This window comes from Pan troglodytes, chromosome 22 (assembly GCF_028858775.2).
Source record: "Pan troglodytes isolate AG18354 chromosome 22, NHGRI_mPanTro3-v2.0_pri, whole genome shotgun sequence".
NCBI lineage: Eukaryota > Metazoa > Chordata > Mammalia > Primates > Hominidae > Pan > Pan troglodytes.
In genome coordinates, this window is record NC_072420.2 from 45,235,320 (window position 1) to 45,249,765 (window position 14,446).

Sequence of the window (14,446 nt, forward strand, 5' to 3'; positions counted from 1 at the left end):
CGCCTGGGGTGGCTCCTCTGTGTGCTCTGCTTCTCCGAGGCTGCCCGTCAGCCCCCACCCAGCCTCCTGCTGGGCCCATTTCCCAGCCCTGTCTTCCAAGCCCTGTGCCAGCCCTCTTAGTGTCACCACCTTAAAATTAAGGGACATCTGTCCAAAGAACCCGCACAGAAGACACAAAATGGGTCCATGAGAAGTTGATCTCACCGCAAACCCATTGCCAGTGTAAATGAAACATAAAATCCTAAGCCCCTCAACTGACTAAATGGATCCCATCTTGGCCATGGGGACCCCCGAAAAACTGCGTTCCTGGCCATGACAGGAAGGGAGGTCAGACACGCCTCGTTACACCCCCTCCCTTTAGGGTTTAGACACAACCACTACCCAGCACTAAAGTTAAAATAGAGACCGTAAGACCCACAGAGCAGACTCTGGCAATAAGATATCAAATTACAAACAGGACCTCAGGCCGCGCCAGGCAAGGGTCGAGCCGAGCAGCGTGCCCTACACTGAGAGGACGGAGTCTGCCCTCATGCCACAGCTGCTGCTTTTTCTGCAGCGGCTAAACACGCACTGGCCCCGCGATGAGGATGAGCAAGGTTCAAACGACTGCAGCTCATCCACCTGCAGATGCCAACTGACCACGTTCCACAGCCATGACCACAGCTCTGACTGGGCAGGAGACTGACTTCAGGAACCCCCTCCTGATAAGAGACCCCGACCACAGACTGGCTCCGGCCGGTTTACAGAGGTTGTGCGCTTGAGGGCCTGTGTCCTGAGAAGACCTCTGAGGTTTAGGGCCTCATTGCGACCCATTGACATGATAAGACTCCACCCTGTAAGAAGTACATTTCAAGTGGTCCGTATTCAGAAAACAGGCCCTGGCAAGCCCAGGCAGCTCCCTTGCAGATGTGACAAGCCACACAGTACAGACATCTGGGAAGAGTGATAAGACTCACAGAAGTCAGAGGGGAAGAAGAAAAAGTGACAGATGGCTAACAGGAAAGAAACTTTTGCCATTGAGCAATCAAATGTAAAGTGGGGAAGGGGACAAGATGTAACCTTATAAGGGGATAATGAAACTCAGGTGACGTCCAGGAAGCCTGTGACCCCATAGTACTCAGGCTGCGAGGAACTGGGGGAGGGACCTGCACACTAGGGGATAAATTGCTTGTTGAAAGTGTGCTGGGTGTGCCCGCCCATCAGACGCCGGATCTTGCAAGACCGCCATTAAAGTCTCACTTCCACTGTTCTTCATGCCTCTAAGTCCATTCTTTGGATTTGGACGGGTAAGTGTGTATCTCACAACCCCAGAGTGAAAACAGGTTGTATGTTACATGCATGTTTGTTCAGTTCCTCCTTCGTGAATACTCACTATTCCTCCATAACCTATTGCACATGTGTATTCAGCCAACCTGGTCAGCGTGGAGCTCCTGCCCCAGCCCCTCCTCCTGGCTCTGGTCTTGGCCAGAGGCTGTGCTTCCCAGCCTGCAGGATGGCTTTCTTGCAGGCTGTGCCCCTTTAGAAGAAACAAAGTCTCCTCTTTTTTTCCAAACTTACGGATCTGTGATTTTTTTTTTTTTTTGAGATGGAGTCTCACTCTGTTGCCCAGGCTGGAGTGCAGTGGTACGATCTCAGCTCACCGCAGCCTCCACCTCCTGGTTCAAGCAATTCTCCTGCCTCAGCCTCCCGAGTAGCTGGGATTACAGGCATAAGCCACCATGCCTGGCTAATTTTTGTATTTTTAGTAGAGACAGGGTTTCACCATGTTGACCAGGCTGGTCTCAAACTCTTGACCTCAAGTGATCCACCTACCTTGGCCTCCCAAACATGCTACGATTACAGGCCTGAGCCATTGCACCTGGCCAGATGGTGATTTTTTTAAATGAACACAAGCAGTAACCCAATTATCTTCCCAGGAAGCAGCTACTTTCACCCATTTATTCTCTTTCTCTCTGTATCTCTCCATCTCTCTCTGTCTGTCTGCCTCTTCCGTATATGCACACACACAGCCCATTCTCATTATTCCCAGAGGTTCTGTTCTATACAGTCTCCACCAGCACCGAATAACCAAATACTGAACCACTGCTCCTACAGGAAGCACAGGGTTATGGTCTCATGAGCCTCTGATCACAACATTCCCATCATCTAATCAATGCATAGACATGTCTTATGAATGCTTCTGTCTAAAGACACCTTATTGAATCTATATAGTTGATTTATCAACACTGAGCCCCAGCCAACAGCCCTACAGAGCCTGAATGAAGTTGGTTGAACACATGTGTTTTCTCTGTAAGACGTGCTGGAGCCTTCTGAGCTCCGGACACCCAGCAGCACAGCAGCACTGCACTGGGGCACTTTAAACAACAAGATCAGAGCATCGTGGAGGAACGTGCGGCACTGAGGAGAACATAACAAGGACACCTGTTTACCATATGCGAGCTGAGACAGGAAAGCAAAACATCACCTCATTCTGTGTATGTGTAAACATATATGCACATACACATACATACATATAATGCCTCTGTACACATAAATTTTTAAAATGCAAATTATGTCATACTCTACCCACTATGTTTTTGTAAACATGGAGCTCCTGTCCTATGAATACATAATGATCTCTGTCTTGTTTACAGCTGCATAGAATTCCATGTGGTCTGTGTGTTCATTTTCTATTGCTGTGGAACAAAGTACCACAAGCTTAGTGGCTTCAAATAACACACATTTATCATCTCAGTTTCTGTGGGTCAGGAGTCCAGGCACAGTTAAATTGGGGTCTCTGTAGGGCTGTATCGGAGTGTCTCATGGGAAGGTTCAATTGGAGAAGGATCCACTTCCAAGCTCATGTGATTGTTGGCAGAACTCAGTTCCTTGTAGCTTCTTGGACTAAGTGCCTCAGTTTGTCACCAGCTGTCAACTGGAGGCTGCCATCATCTCTTTCCATGCGGCCTCAATGGGCAGCTCGCAATGTGCTGACTTTTTCACAGCCAGCCAGGGAGACAGAGTCCTCCCAAGACGAGCATTATGACCTTATGTAATGGGATCATGCACATCCCATCACCCTCTCTGTGCTCCTTGTGTCTATACACATGTCACAGTCCCAACCACACTCAAGGGGTGTGGGGCACACAGCCAATGACCACTAGGAGGTGAGGGACATGGGGCCACCCTAGAGTCTGTCTCCCGCTGTCTGGACAATCTCATGGCTGTGATACCTTTGCACATACCTTGTATCCACCCAGGAGTATCTACAGGATGCTTGCTTAGTGATTCGGGCTCAAAGGCACGAGGTTTTGAATTTTGATGTGTAGCAGCAAACTGCCTGCCAAAGCTGTGGAGCATCCTCAGCCCAGCAGCAAGTCATCTGGGTAGTCTGCCCACACCCTCGCCAACCCATATTGGGAATGGTTTTCATTGGTTTTCATTGATTTCATTGGAAATCAATGGTTTTCATTTTTTCCAATATAAAAAATGATATCATATGGCCATTAAATTTGTTTTATCTCATTTTAAATGGGGCTGAGCATGTTTTCTCATTTAAGAACCATGTATATTTCTTTCAATTGTCTCTGTATCCTTTGCTCACTTTCTGTTATGTTGCTGTTATTGATCTTAATAACTTGTGGGAGCTCTTTGGATATTAAGCAAATTAGCCCTTTCTCTGATATACGGATAGGAAATGTGTTTCCCATATTGTTGTCTTTTGACTTGGTTTATAATGTTTTCTCTCCTGCAATTTAAAAATTTTTATGTAATTAGTTTTATCGGTTTTTTAAATGGCTTCGGTGTTTTACTCAAAACTTAGAATAGCCCTTTCCACTCTGAGATGATTTTTCTTTCCCTTCCTATCATTATTGACAGGTGTATTAACATCCCCCACTATGATTTTCCCTTTTCTCTATTTCTACTTTTAGCTCAGCCAGTTAAAAAAATTAAAAAACAGTTTTTTATTTTAATTTTTTAATTTTATATTTTAAGCTATGCAATTAGATACATGCAAATTTAGAATTGTTACATCTTCCTGGTAGGTTGACTCTTTTAGCTTTATACATTTCTTTCTTCATCTCTATTGCTCTAAAATCTACTTTTTCTGATATTCATAAGTCACACTAGCATTTTAGTTAGTGTTTGTGTGGTGTATTTTCTTCCATCTTGTTACTTTCAAGCTTTCTGTGCTCTTTTTCTTTTTCTTTCTTTCTTTTTTTTTTTTTTTTGATGGAGTCTCACTCTTGTCGCCCAGGCTGGAGGGCAGTGGTGCAATCTCGGCTCACTGCAACTTCCACCTCCTGGGTTCAAGCGATTCTCCTGCCTCAGCCTCCCAAGTAGCTGAAATTACAGGCACCCACCACCATGCCCGGCTAATTTTGTATTTTTAGTAGAGGTGGGGCTTTACCATGTTTGCCAGGCTGGTCTCAAACTCCTGACCTCAGGTGATCTGCCTGCCCCAGCCTCCCACAGTGCTGGGATTACAGGTGGGAGCCACAGCACCTGGCCTCTATGCTCTTGTATTCAGGCTCTGTATCTTGTAAGCAGCATGTAGTTAGGTTTTCTACTTTTTATTCAGACCAACAATATATTTTAATTGGAATATCTGATACTTTATTGACTGATCATTTAGTTTATATCTATCTGCCATCTGATTGTACAATTTCTATTTGTCCCAATTTTTTAACGTTTCTTTTAAAAATCACTTCCTATTTTGGATTCATCAAGTATTTTTTATTATTTATTTTCCCTCTTCTGTTCTATTCATTATTCGTGAGATAAGGCAAGGCTTCTCTTCAAAGAGGCTGCTCAACCTTTTGTTCTTTAATTCCTAGTACCCCCGCCCCCTCTCTTTCTTCTCCTTTTCTTCTTTCTGACTTTACTACGTGCCCAGGCATGCCGCAGCATCACTGGCATTATCAGCACCAGCTCGCATTCCGTTCTGTATTTAGGAAAAGACTGGCTCTCTAGTTTCCCGTAGATGACCCCTTCCTCCTCTCCCGTCTCTCCCATTATGCATCCATTTTATCTAAGAAAGTTTAAATGTTTAGCCAATCGGGTCTAGTTTAAATTGTGCGGTGCAACCCCAGCCAATGGGGAAAGGACACAGGGGCAGGATCACGTTAGGAATAAAAACTTCTACTCTCCTTTGTTCTGTGTGCTCTCGTGGCAACCAGCCTTATGGGAGACACCCTCCTGCACAGACATAAATTTGCTTTGCTGAGAAATCCTTTGTCTCAGTGCTCGTTTTTCCTTACGACTCTGAGCCTTATTTCTAACATTATTGATTATACATTGATTATACATAGTTTTTACTATCTCTTCAGTGGTCACTTTAGAGATTATAGCACACATTCTTAGATTATTCAAGTGTAACATATGTCAGCATTTCCACTGCTTCCAAAACAATGCTGAAACCTTAGAAAACTTTCACTCCCTTTATCCTTCTCACCTTTTATTGTTAATGTCATCATGCATTACTTTTCTACTTCTAGTTTAGACCCCACAAGAGATTATAAATATAATAATATTACCCTTTCAGATCCTCCTGGTTCCTTCCTGCATTTTTATCCTTCCGTCATCCTGCCTAAAAAAATTCCCTTTCATAGTTACTGTAGAGTGGGTCTGCTCGTGTTCAGTTTGCTCAGTTGTTATCCAGAATCGTTTTGTTTCATTTTTCACCTTTGAACAATGTTCTTCCTGGTCTAGAATTCTAGGTTTGCAGTGATTTTCTTTCAGCTCTTTAAAGATGTCATTCTATTACCTTTAGTTTCTTCAACAGCTCTTTTAGGAGAGCTTTAAAGGAATCATTTTTAAAACATTTTGTTCAGCTTTTCAAGTTGTTCTCAGCAGGAGTATATGTCTGACATAGCTACTTTGTCCCATATGGAAGCAGAGGCCCCCATTCTCTCTCTCTCTCTATCTCTCTCTCAATGTACTTCCATCCCATAGGACCAGATCCTGTACCTCTGGAGGGACCAGGCCATGCTCAAATTTATATTATTTTTATAGTTCAAAATATACAGAAAGACAATTCATCCCACCATGTAACTGAATTTCTAGCCCTCTGAGGCCTTTTGTACTTTTCCTAAATCCCCTGGGAGTTAAGAGGCCTGGACTGGGAAACACAGATAGAGACACAGGACACCCTGAGCCTCTGAGACTTGCCTGGGCATCAAACCCCACCAGAAGGGCCCCTGGAGCCCTCTCCCCTGGGTAGGGGCCACTTCTCTGGGCCGCATGCATGCTGGGCTATGGCTGGTCATCACTGACATCACCAGGCACCAAGCAGCCCACCTCCCTCCCTAGTGGGGTTCACAGTCAGGGTTACTACCCCTTTATCTTCACATTCTCAGCACCTGGTGCAATTTCCAGCACATGGGAGAACTCACTGCATCATGAATAAAATGAATGCTTGAGAAGTAAAAGTATCGGATACAATTGGAAACATTTAGCAGAAACAACCAAAAAGATGTGGTGGCCAATTGGATATTATTTGCAGAAGAAATGGAGACTTAGATCAGATGTCTAGCTGGGGTGACCAAGGACTTAGTTGGCAATCAAGAAAATACACCGCAAGCGAAAGCAGTGCTTGCTGCTTTTCACACGGCAGTGCTGTTGAGAGTGGCTGTGCTTTTTGCGGAGGAGATGCATTAGGTGTTCTGGGTTAGACTTACAGGTTTGCAGTGCTTGGGATAAAACCAAATGGAAATGGGGGGCCCCATACAGGGATCTGGGGCCTCCCTAAGTGCCCAGATGGAAGAGGGGGCGCACGGCCCCCCAGGAACTACTGTGAACCTGACGGGAAATGGCTCACACCACTGTCCACCCTTTCCCGTTTGCCACTTGCTCTAAAGCCCTTGGGGGGACTTCATGCACCAGAGAGAGTGTGGGGAGTCACTTCTAGGAATGTTCCACCCTCATGCCATCATTGACAGGGGCTTCTCTAGCCTGGCATTCCAGAAGCCACAGCCACCCAGACAAGCAGAGTCCCCTGGCGATGGCCCACAGGTGCTGGGATTAGGATGGATGGATCTCTCCTGCAGCCAGCACAGGCCCCCGGGACACTCTATTTGCAGACATTACACCCTGTCTACTTCAATGTTATGCTCTGGAGCCAAAGGTAGGTGAGGGTGCGTCAACGGAACCAAATATAGACTCAGGACTTTACAAACTGAACGGCATCTCATAGGACTAAACATGAAACTCGCACTAATAAGCGTTCTCTAGGTTTTAAACACAAACAAGGAAGGGGCGGGAATTGTTGACACTCCAGCTGGGACAACAGGCCAGGGAGACATATAAAAGCCAACATCCCTGAGCACCTAACACACGGACTCACTCACTCACTCGCTCACTCACCCACTCACTCCCATCTCCTCCAGCTCAATCCCCAGCATGGCCGCGTCCACTATGTCCGTCTGCTCCAGCGACCTGAGCTACGGCAGCCGCGTCTGCCTTCCTGGTTCCTGTGACTCTTACTCCGACTCCTGGCAGGTGGACGACTGCCCAGAGAGCTGCTGCGAGCCCCCCTGCTGCGCCCCCAGCTGCTGCGCCCCAGCCCCCTGCCTGAGCCTGGTCTGCACCCCAGTGAGCTGTGTGTCCAGCCCCTGCTGCCAAGTGACCTGTGAGCCCAGCCCCTGCCAATCAGGCTGCACCAGCTCCTGCACGCCCTCGTGCTGCCAGCAGTCTAGCTGCCAGCTGGCTTGCTGCGCCTCCTCCCCCTGCCAGCAGGCCTGCTGCATGCCTGTCTGCTGCAAGACTGTCTGCTGCAAGCCTGTGTGCTGTGTGCCCGTCTGCAGCGGGGATTCTTCATGCTGCCAGCAGTCTAGCTGCCAGTCAGCTTGCTGCACCTCCTCCCCCTGCCTGCAGGCCTGCTGTGTGCCTGTCTGCTGCAAGCCCGTCTGCTGTGTGCCCACCTGCTCTGATGATTCCGGTTCATGCTGCCAGCCAGCTTGCTGCACCTCCTCCCAAAGCCAGCAGGGCTGCTGTGTGCCCGTCTGCTGTAAGCCTGTGTGCTGTGTGCCTGTCTGCTCTGGGGCTTCCACTTCATGCTGCCAGCAGTCTAGCTGCCAGCCGGCTTGCTGCACCACCTCCTGCTGCAGACCCTCCTCCTCCGTGTCCCTCCTCTGCCGCCCCATGTGCAGGCCTGCCTGCTGTGTGCCCGTCCCCTCCTGCTGCGCCCCCACCTCCTCCTGCCAGGCCAGCTGCTGCCGCCCAGCCTCCTGTGTGTCTCTCCTTTGCCACCCCGCATGCTCCCGCCCGGCCTGCTGTGGCCCCACCTCAACCCAGAAGTCCAGCTGCTGAGTGATCTCCTTAAGATCATCCAAAGCCTGAGTGCTCACTGCCACCTGCACCCCTGGATTCTTTACCCTTGACGGCTCTCCACATCCCGCTCCTAAGCCCTGCAGTGGACGTCAGTGGTCAGCTGGCCATCCAGTGTGTGCTTCTCCTCCTAGAAGCAGCTCAGCTGTTTCTCCAAGTCTTGACTTTCCCCCAATTACCCAGCCCTGCTTCCCCAGCAACAGGTGGGCAGTGACCCCAGCAAGGCCAGCGGGTGCTCCCAGGCCATGGCCCGGTGTGGGGAGAAACGAGGGTAGACACGTACCAACTGTGGGTTTCTCGTCACTGTCCCCAGCTCAGTGGCAAGCCCTGCTCCTCCCCTGCTGTGGGCCTGGGCCTCTTTCTCTGTCTTCCCTGACCACGGGAGCAGGTCAGACCCTTCTAATAAACTCCTTTCCTAATAAGTACAACTGGAATTCATTCTTGTTGTTCACAACCAAAGACCCCTGCCTGATGCCCCCCACCCGCAGGTGGTCCTGGGCTGCTCCCACGCCACGAGGTCCCTGTCCTTCCCAGGCGTCCTGGCAGCCCTGCACCAGCCTCACCACACGGATGTCCGAGGGGTAGGCAGGACTGAGGGATGGGAGAGGCGAGGGATCCAACAGCAGCACCTGCCCTGGGTGGGGCTGCTTTGGGGCCTCCCCAGAAACTGGGTTGTGTCCAGCCCCTGGCTCCAGAAAGGAAACCCCATGGCCGTGTGCAGAACGGGTCCACACGGTGGGCGGGGACGGCCATCCTGAGGCCCGCTGGCCGGGCTGGCCCTTGGCTGGCGTCTGGGAACTGGGATTTCTGAGGGGCTCCCCCCGGCCCCACCTCACTGGGCCTGAGCTGTTTGTACCACGTGGTTTAGGCCGAACACCCACATCCCCGCTGGGAGTCTGGAATTCTGGCATAGCCCAGGCAGAAGCTGCTCACGTGACCAGTCCCCGGGTACATCACCGGGCAGGGCATCCCCAACATCGCAGGCGCGGCGTCCCAGCTGCTTGCAGGAGAGTGAGGCGCGTCCTGCGTGACCCCCACCCCAGGAGAGGCCTCCAAAGCTGAGCCTGGTGCCCCTGGACTCGGCCCCAGGAACCTTTCCCTTGGTCGATGTTGCTCAGTGTCCTCTCTGTGGGAAATCACAGCCGTGAGTACCACAACCTGCGTGGCCTGTGTCCTCCTGGAGAATCGCCGTCTTGGGTGGTCTTCGGGACCCTGACACAGACCCCAAGCTGCCCTTCCCAAGCAATGACAATGCTGTCCTAGGACAGTGCTGGGTGCATTTCTGGTAGTGCTTCCTTTCACTCCTGCTCCAGAGGGGGTGGAGACAGAGAAGGAGGCTGGGTGAGGCCAGGCCATCGTGGGTTTCATGAGGAGCAGAGCCGTCCTGCGCCTGCAACGAGCTGTCCCTCCCCTGTGGTGGCCACAGAGGCTGTGGCCTGAAACTCTGGCGTGGGGCTGGAGCACCAGCTGGCAAGGAATAAGCCCCCACATGTCCCACCTGGCACTCCTCTGCCCCTACCCCGGCCCCTGTGCAGAAGAAATGAGCCAGGCTTCTCTCTGGCACCAGGGCTACACCCTAAGTCAGCATCCCAGGCTTTGCGTCACTGGCTCCCCTCTGGTTCTCCAGGAGGCACCAAGGGGACCCTGTGGTGAGTCCCCCAACTACAGGCACCTGAATCCCACAGACGGCAAGATGGAGGGGCCTTGCTCAGAGAAGCACGTCCTCCTCTGTGGATCCCAGACTCGGCTCCTCCCCTAGGCATGGCCCCAGCAAGCATCCAGGCATGTGAGCCTCTGGGGAAACACTCCCCCCATGCCCCGGGTGTGAACTTCATGGGAGGTGTGCTGTGGGGGAGAAACATCAAGTTCCTTTCCAAGGGCAACAGGTGGTGGAACTTCAGAACCTCCTGCAAGAGGAAGGGCGTGCCAGAGTGGCCAAGCAGAGAGAAGCAGCCTCCTCCAAGGGGCCATTCTCAGCTGCACCACAGAAGCTGATGGTGGCTGAAACTGCCCTTTGTCACCTGGACATTCACCATTTGCCCCGGTCAACAATACCTACTGCCATCCCTGGTGAAAGAACCAATATCTCACAAAAAATGCAAAAGGCACAAATCATTAGAGAAAATACTGACAATCTTGAATGCAGCAAAATGCACACAAAAGCATAAGCACACAATCAAAGTTTCCACCAATCCCATCCCAGAGAAGCCACCTGTGGGGCATCATGGGGAGACTGCGGGCTCACTGTCTCCCTCCTGGGCACGTGGGCTGGCAGGTTCCAGCCACCTGCAGTTAGTTAGGGCCACATGATGAGTTTCTATTGGTTAAATGTGCATGGAGAGATGTCTACCACTTCCACGCCACAGGTTGTGGGAGCCCTGCTGCCTCTCTTCCTTGCCGGGCTATCTTGGAGGCTCACGTGTCAGAGAGTGGGTCCACAAGGTAGGGGCGCGGCATGCTTGGATGGCAATGTGAGGAGTGGGGAAGGCCTTGTGGGCTTAAGCCATTGACATGTTGACTTCTGTTGGTTTCTGAACCAGCACTGATGACCTTCACCCACAGTATGTAACAAAAGATTCAAATTCAGAATTTATAAAGAAAACATAAAAAGAAACGAATAAAAGAGATGGAAATATGCAATTATAGGATAAGATGTCCAATGGCCAAAAATCATAGGATAAGATAGCCAATCTCACCTACCATCGAGACACCATGCACAAAAATTAACTAGGGGTGAACCCTAGACTTACATGTCAAAGATAAAATAATGAGATCTCTGTATAAGATCACATCATCAGCAGAGACAGTCTCACTTCTTTCTTTTCTATTCAGTACCTTTTATTTCTTTTTCTTGCCTAATTGCTCTGGCTAGAACTTCCAGCACCACGTTAAATAGAAGTGACAAGAGTGGGCATCCTTGCCTTGTTTTTGATCTTAGAGAAAGAGCTTTCAGCTTTTCACCACTGAGTATGGCATCAGCTGTGGGCTTGTTGCATATGGCCTTTATCGTGATGAGGTGCGTCTCTTCTATATCTGTTTTCTTGAGAGTTTTAATCATGAATGAATGCTGAATTTGTTCAAATGCTTTTTTGCATCTATTGAGGTGATCATGTGTTTTTTGTCCCTAATGTTAGTGTGATGTATCACATTTATTGATTTATATATGTTGAACCATTCTTGCATCCCTGGGATAAATCCCACTTGATCATAGTGAATGATCTTTTTAATGTGCTGTTGAATTCAGTTTGCTAGTCTTTTTTTGAGGATTTTTGCATCTATATTCGTCAAGGACATTGGCCTGTAGTTTTCTTTTCTTGTAAAGACTCTACCTGTTAGTCTTCAAACTATTAGGACTGATAAACAAATTTAATAAAGTTGCAAGTTAAAAAATCAACATACAAAAATTAATAGCATTTCTATATACTAACAATGAACAATGATCCAAAAAAGAGATTAAGAAAACAACACCATTTACAATAGCATGTAAAAGAGTTTAGAAAGATATTTAACCAAGGAGGTGAAAGATCTGTACACTGAAAACTACAAAACATTGATGAAAGAAGTTGAAGACACAAATAAATGGAACAATGTCCCATATTCATGGATTACAAGAATTAATATTGTTAAAATGTCCATACTACCTAAAGCTATCTACAGATTCAATGCAATCTCTATCAATTTCAATATCATTTTTACAAATACATAGAAAAGAACAATCCCAAAATTCATATGAAACCATAAAAGACTCTGAATAGCCAACACAGTTTTAAGTAGGAAGAACAAAGCTGGAGGCATCACACTCCCTAATTTCAAAATACCTTAAAGCTATTGTAATCCAAACACCATGGGACTGACATAAAAATAGACATATCAACCAATGGAATGGGATAGAAATCCCAGAAACAAACCCAAGTGTTTGTTGTCAATTTATTTCTGACAAAGGTGCCAAGAACAAATGATGGGAAAAGGACAGACTCTTCAATAAACAGTGTTGAGAAAACTCAATATCCATGTGCAGAAAACTAAAATTGAACCCTCACCTTACATCATATGCAAAAATCAACTCAAAATGCATGGAAGACCTCAGCATAAGACCTGAAATGTGATACTGCTAGAAGAAAGCATAGTGGAAAATCTCCATTACATTGGTCCAGGCCATTATTCCTTGAATAGGACCCCAAAAGCACACCTAACAAAAGAAAACATAGACAAACGGGATTGCATCAAACGAAAAAGCTGTACAGCCAAGGAGACAATCAACAGGATGAAGAAACAACCCATGGACTGGGAAAAAATATCTGCAAACCATATATTTGATGAGGGGCTACTACTCACAATAAGGAACTCAAACAACCCAGTAGCAAGAAAATAAATAACCCAATTTAAAAATGGACAAACAGCCTGGCAACAGAGCAAGACCCTGGCTCAAAAAAAAAAAAAACAAAAACGACATAAATAAATAAAAATGGGCAAAAGACCTAAACAGACATTTCTCAAAAGAAGCCATTTAAGTGGACAGCAGGTATATTTTAAAATACTCAACATCACTAGTCATCAGGAAAATGCACGTTGAAGACGCAATGAGACATCACCTCACACTTGTAAGAATGATTCTCATCAAAAAGATGAAAGCGAACAAGTGTCAGGGAGGATGCAGAAAAGAGGGAAGTCTTGCACATTGTTGGTGGGAATCTAAATTAGTTCAACCACCATGGGAAACAGCATAGCGGTTCCTCAAAAAACTAAAAAGAGAACTTGCCTATGATCCACAAATCCCACTTCCGGGTTTATATCTAAAATAACTGAAATCATTCTGTTGGGGAGAGGTCTGCACTCCCATGTTCATTTCAGTCTTATTCACAGTAGCCTAGGTATGGAATCAATCTCAGTTCATCAATTGATGAATGGATAAAGAAAGTGTGGCATATATACACAATGGAATACTATTCAGCCATGAAAAGGAGAAAAATCCTGTCATTTGTGACAACTTGAATGGACCTGGAGGACATTATGCTAAGCGAAATAAGCCAGGCACAGAAAGACAAATGGCATGATTTGTGTCTAGAATCTAAAACTGTCAAACTTAGAAACAGAGAGCAGAAAGGTGGTTACCAGAGGCCGGGGGCTGCCAGAGGGGAGGAATGGGGAAGGGAGGTGTTGATCAAAGGAAACAACCTTTCCATCACACTGGAGGAAAAAGCTTTAGTGACCTACTGCATTGCATGGTGACACATAAAAATAATGTGTTGCATACTTCAAAACTGGTAAAAGAAAAATGGTAAGTTGGTGAGATGATGGTTATGTTAAGTAGCTTGATTTAATCTTTTTTGTTTTGTTTTGTTTTTTAGACACAATCTTGCTCTGTTGCCAGACTGGAGTGCAGTGGCACAATAGCTCACTGCAACCTCCACCTCCCGGGTTCAAGCGATTCTTGTGCCTCAGCCTCCCAAGTAGCTGGGACTACAGGTGCGCGCCACTACACCCAACTAATTTTTGTATTTTTAGTAAAGACAGGGTTTCACCATGTTGGCCAGGATGGTCTTGATCTCCTGACCTCATCATCCACCTGCCTTGGCCTCCCAAAGTGCTGGGATTACAGGGCTTGATTTAATCTTTCTACAATGCATGCACAGGTCAAAACGTCACGTTATAGATCAAAACATCACATTATACCCAGTAAATACACACAATTATTATTTGTCAGTTTAAAAATTAGTAAATGAATAATGAATGAAATAAAAATAATGAAGCTCTAGAAGCACATATAGGGGAATGTCTTCACGATGTTGTGGTAGGCAAAGACTTCGGGAACGGGGTAAAAATGCCACACATAAGAGAGTAAATTAGTAAATCGGATTTTACTACAATTAAGAGCGTCTCTTCATCAAATGATACTATTAATACCACAACACATCCATAAACATGACTCAAATTGAAATAGACGACCAATACCGAGTGTCAGCAAATGTGTGCAGGAAATGGAACTCTCCAACATTTGCTGGGGTGGGAATGAAAACAGTTTGGCAGTGTCATAAACATGACACACACCCCCTTCACATGCCCCACACACTCCACCTTCTGTGTGTTTACCCAAGAGAAGTGAAATCATATCACAAAGACTTGCTCACAAATGTTTAAA

General features: G+C 47.2%; 1 protein-coding gene across 1 annotated transcript in view; it reads left to right on the forward strand.

Moving 5' to 3' along the window:
• Positions 1 to 5,241: 5,241 nt before the first annotated feature.
• KRTAP10-11 (keratin associated protein 10-11) overlaps positions 5,242 to 14,446 on the forward strand; it is a 48,806-nt gene continuing 39,601 nt past the window's right edge. The window contains exons 1-2 of the mRNA XM_016938647.3: positions 5,242 to 7,884; positions 7,993 to 8,102. Of these exons, the coding sequence (XP_016794136.1) occupies positions 7,381 to 7,884; positions 7,993 to 8,102 (614 nt within the window). The 5' untranslated portion in view covers positions 5,242 to 7,380. The remainder of the gene's footprint in view (positions 7,885 to 7,992; positions 8,103 to 14,446) is intronic.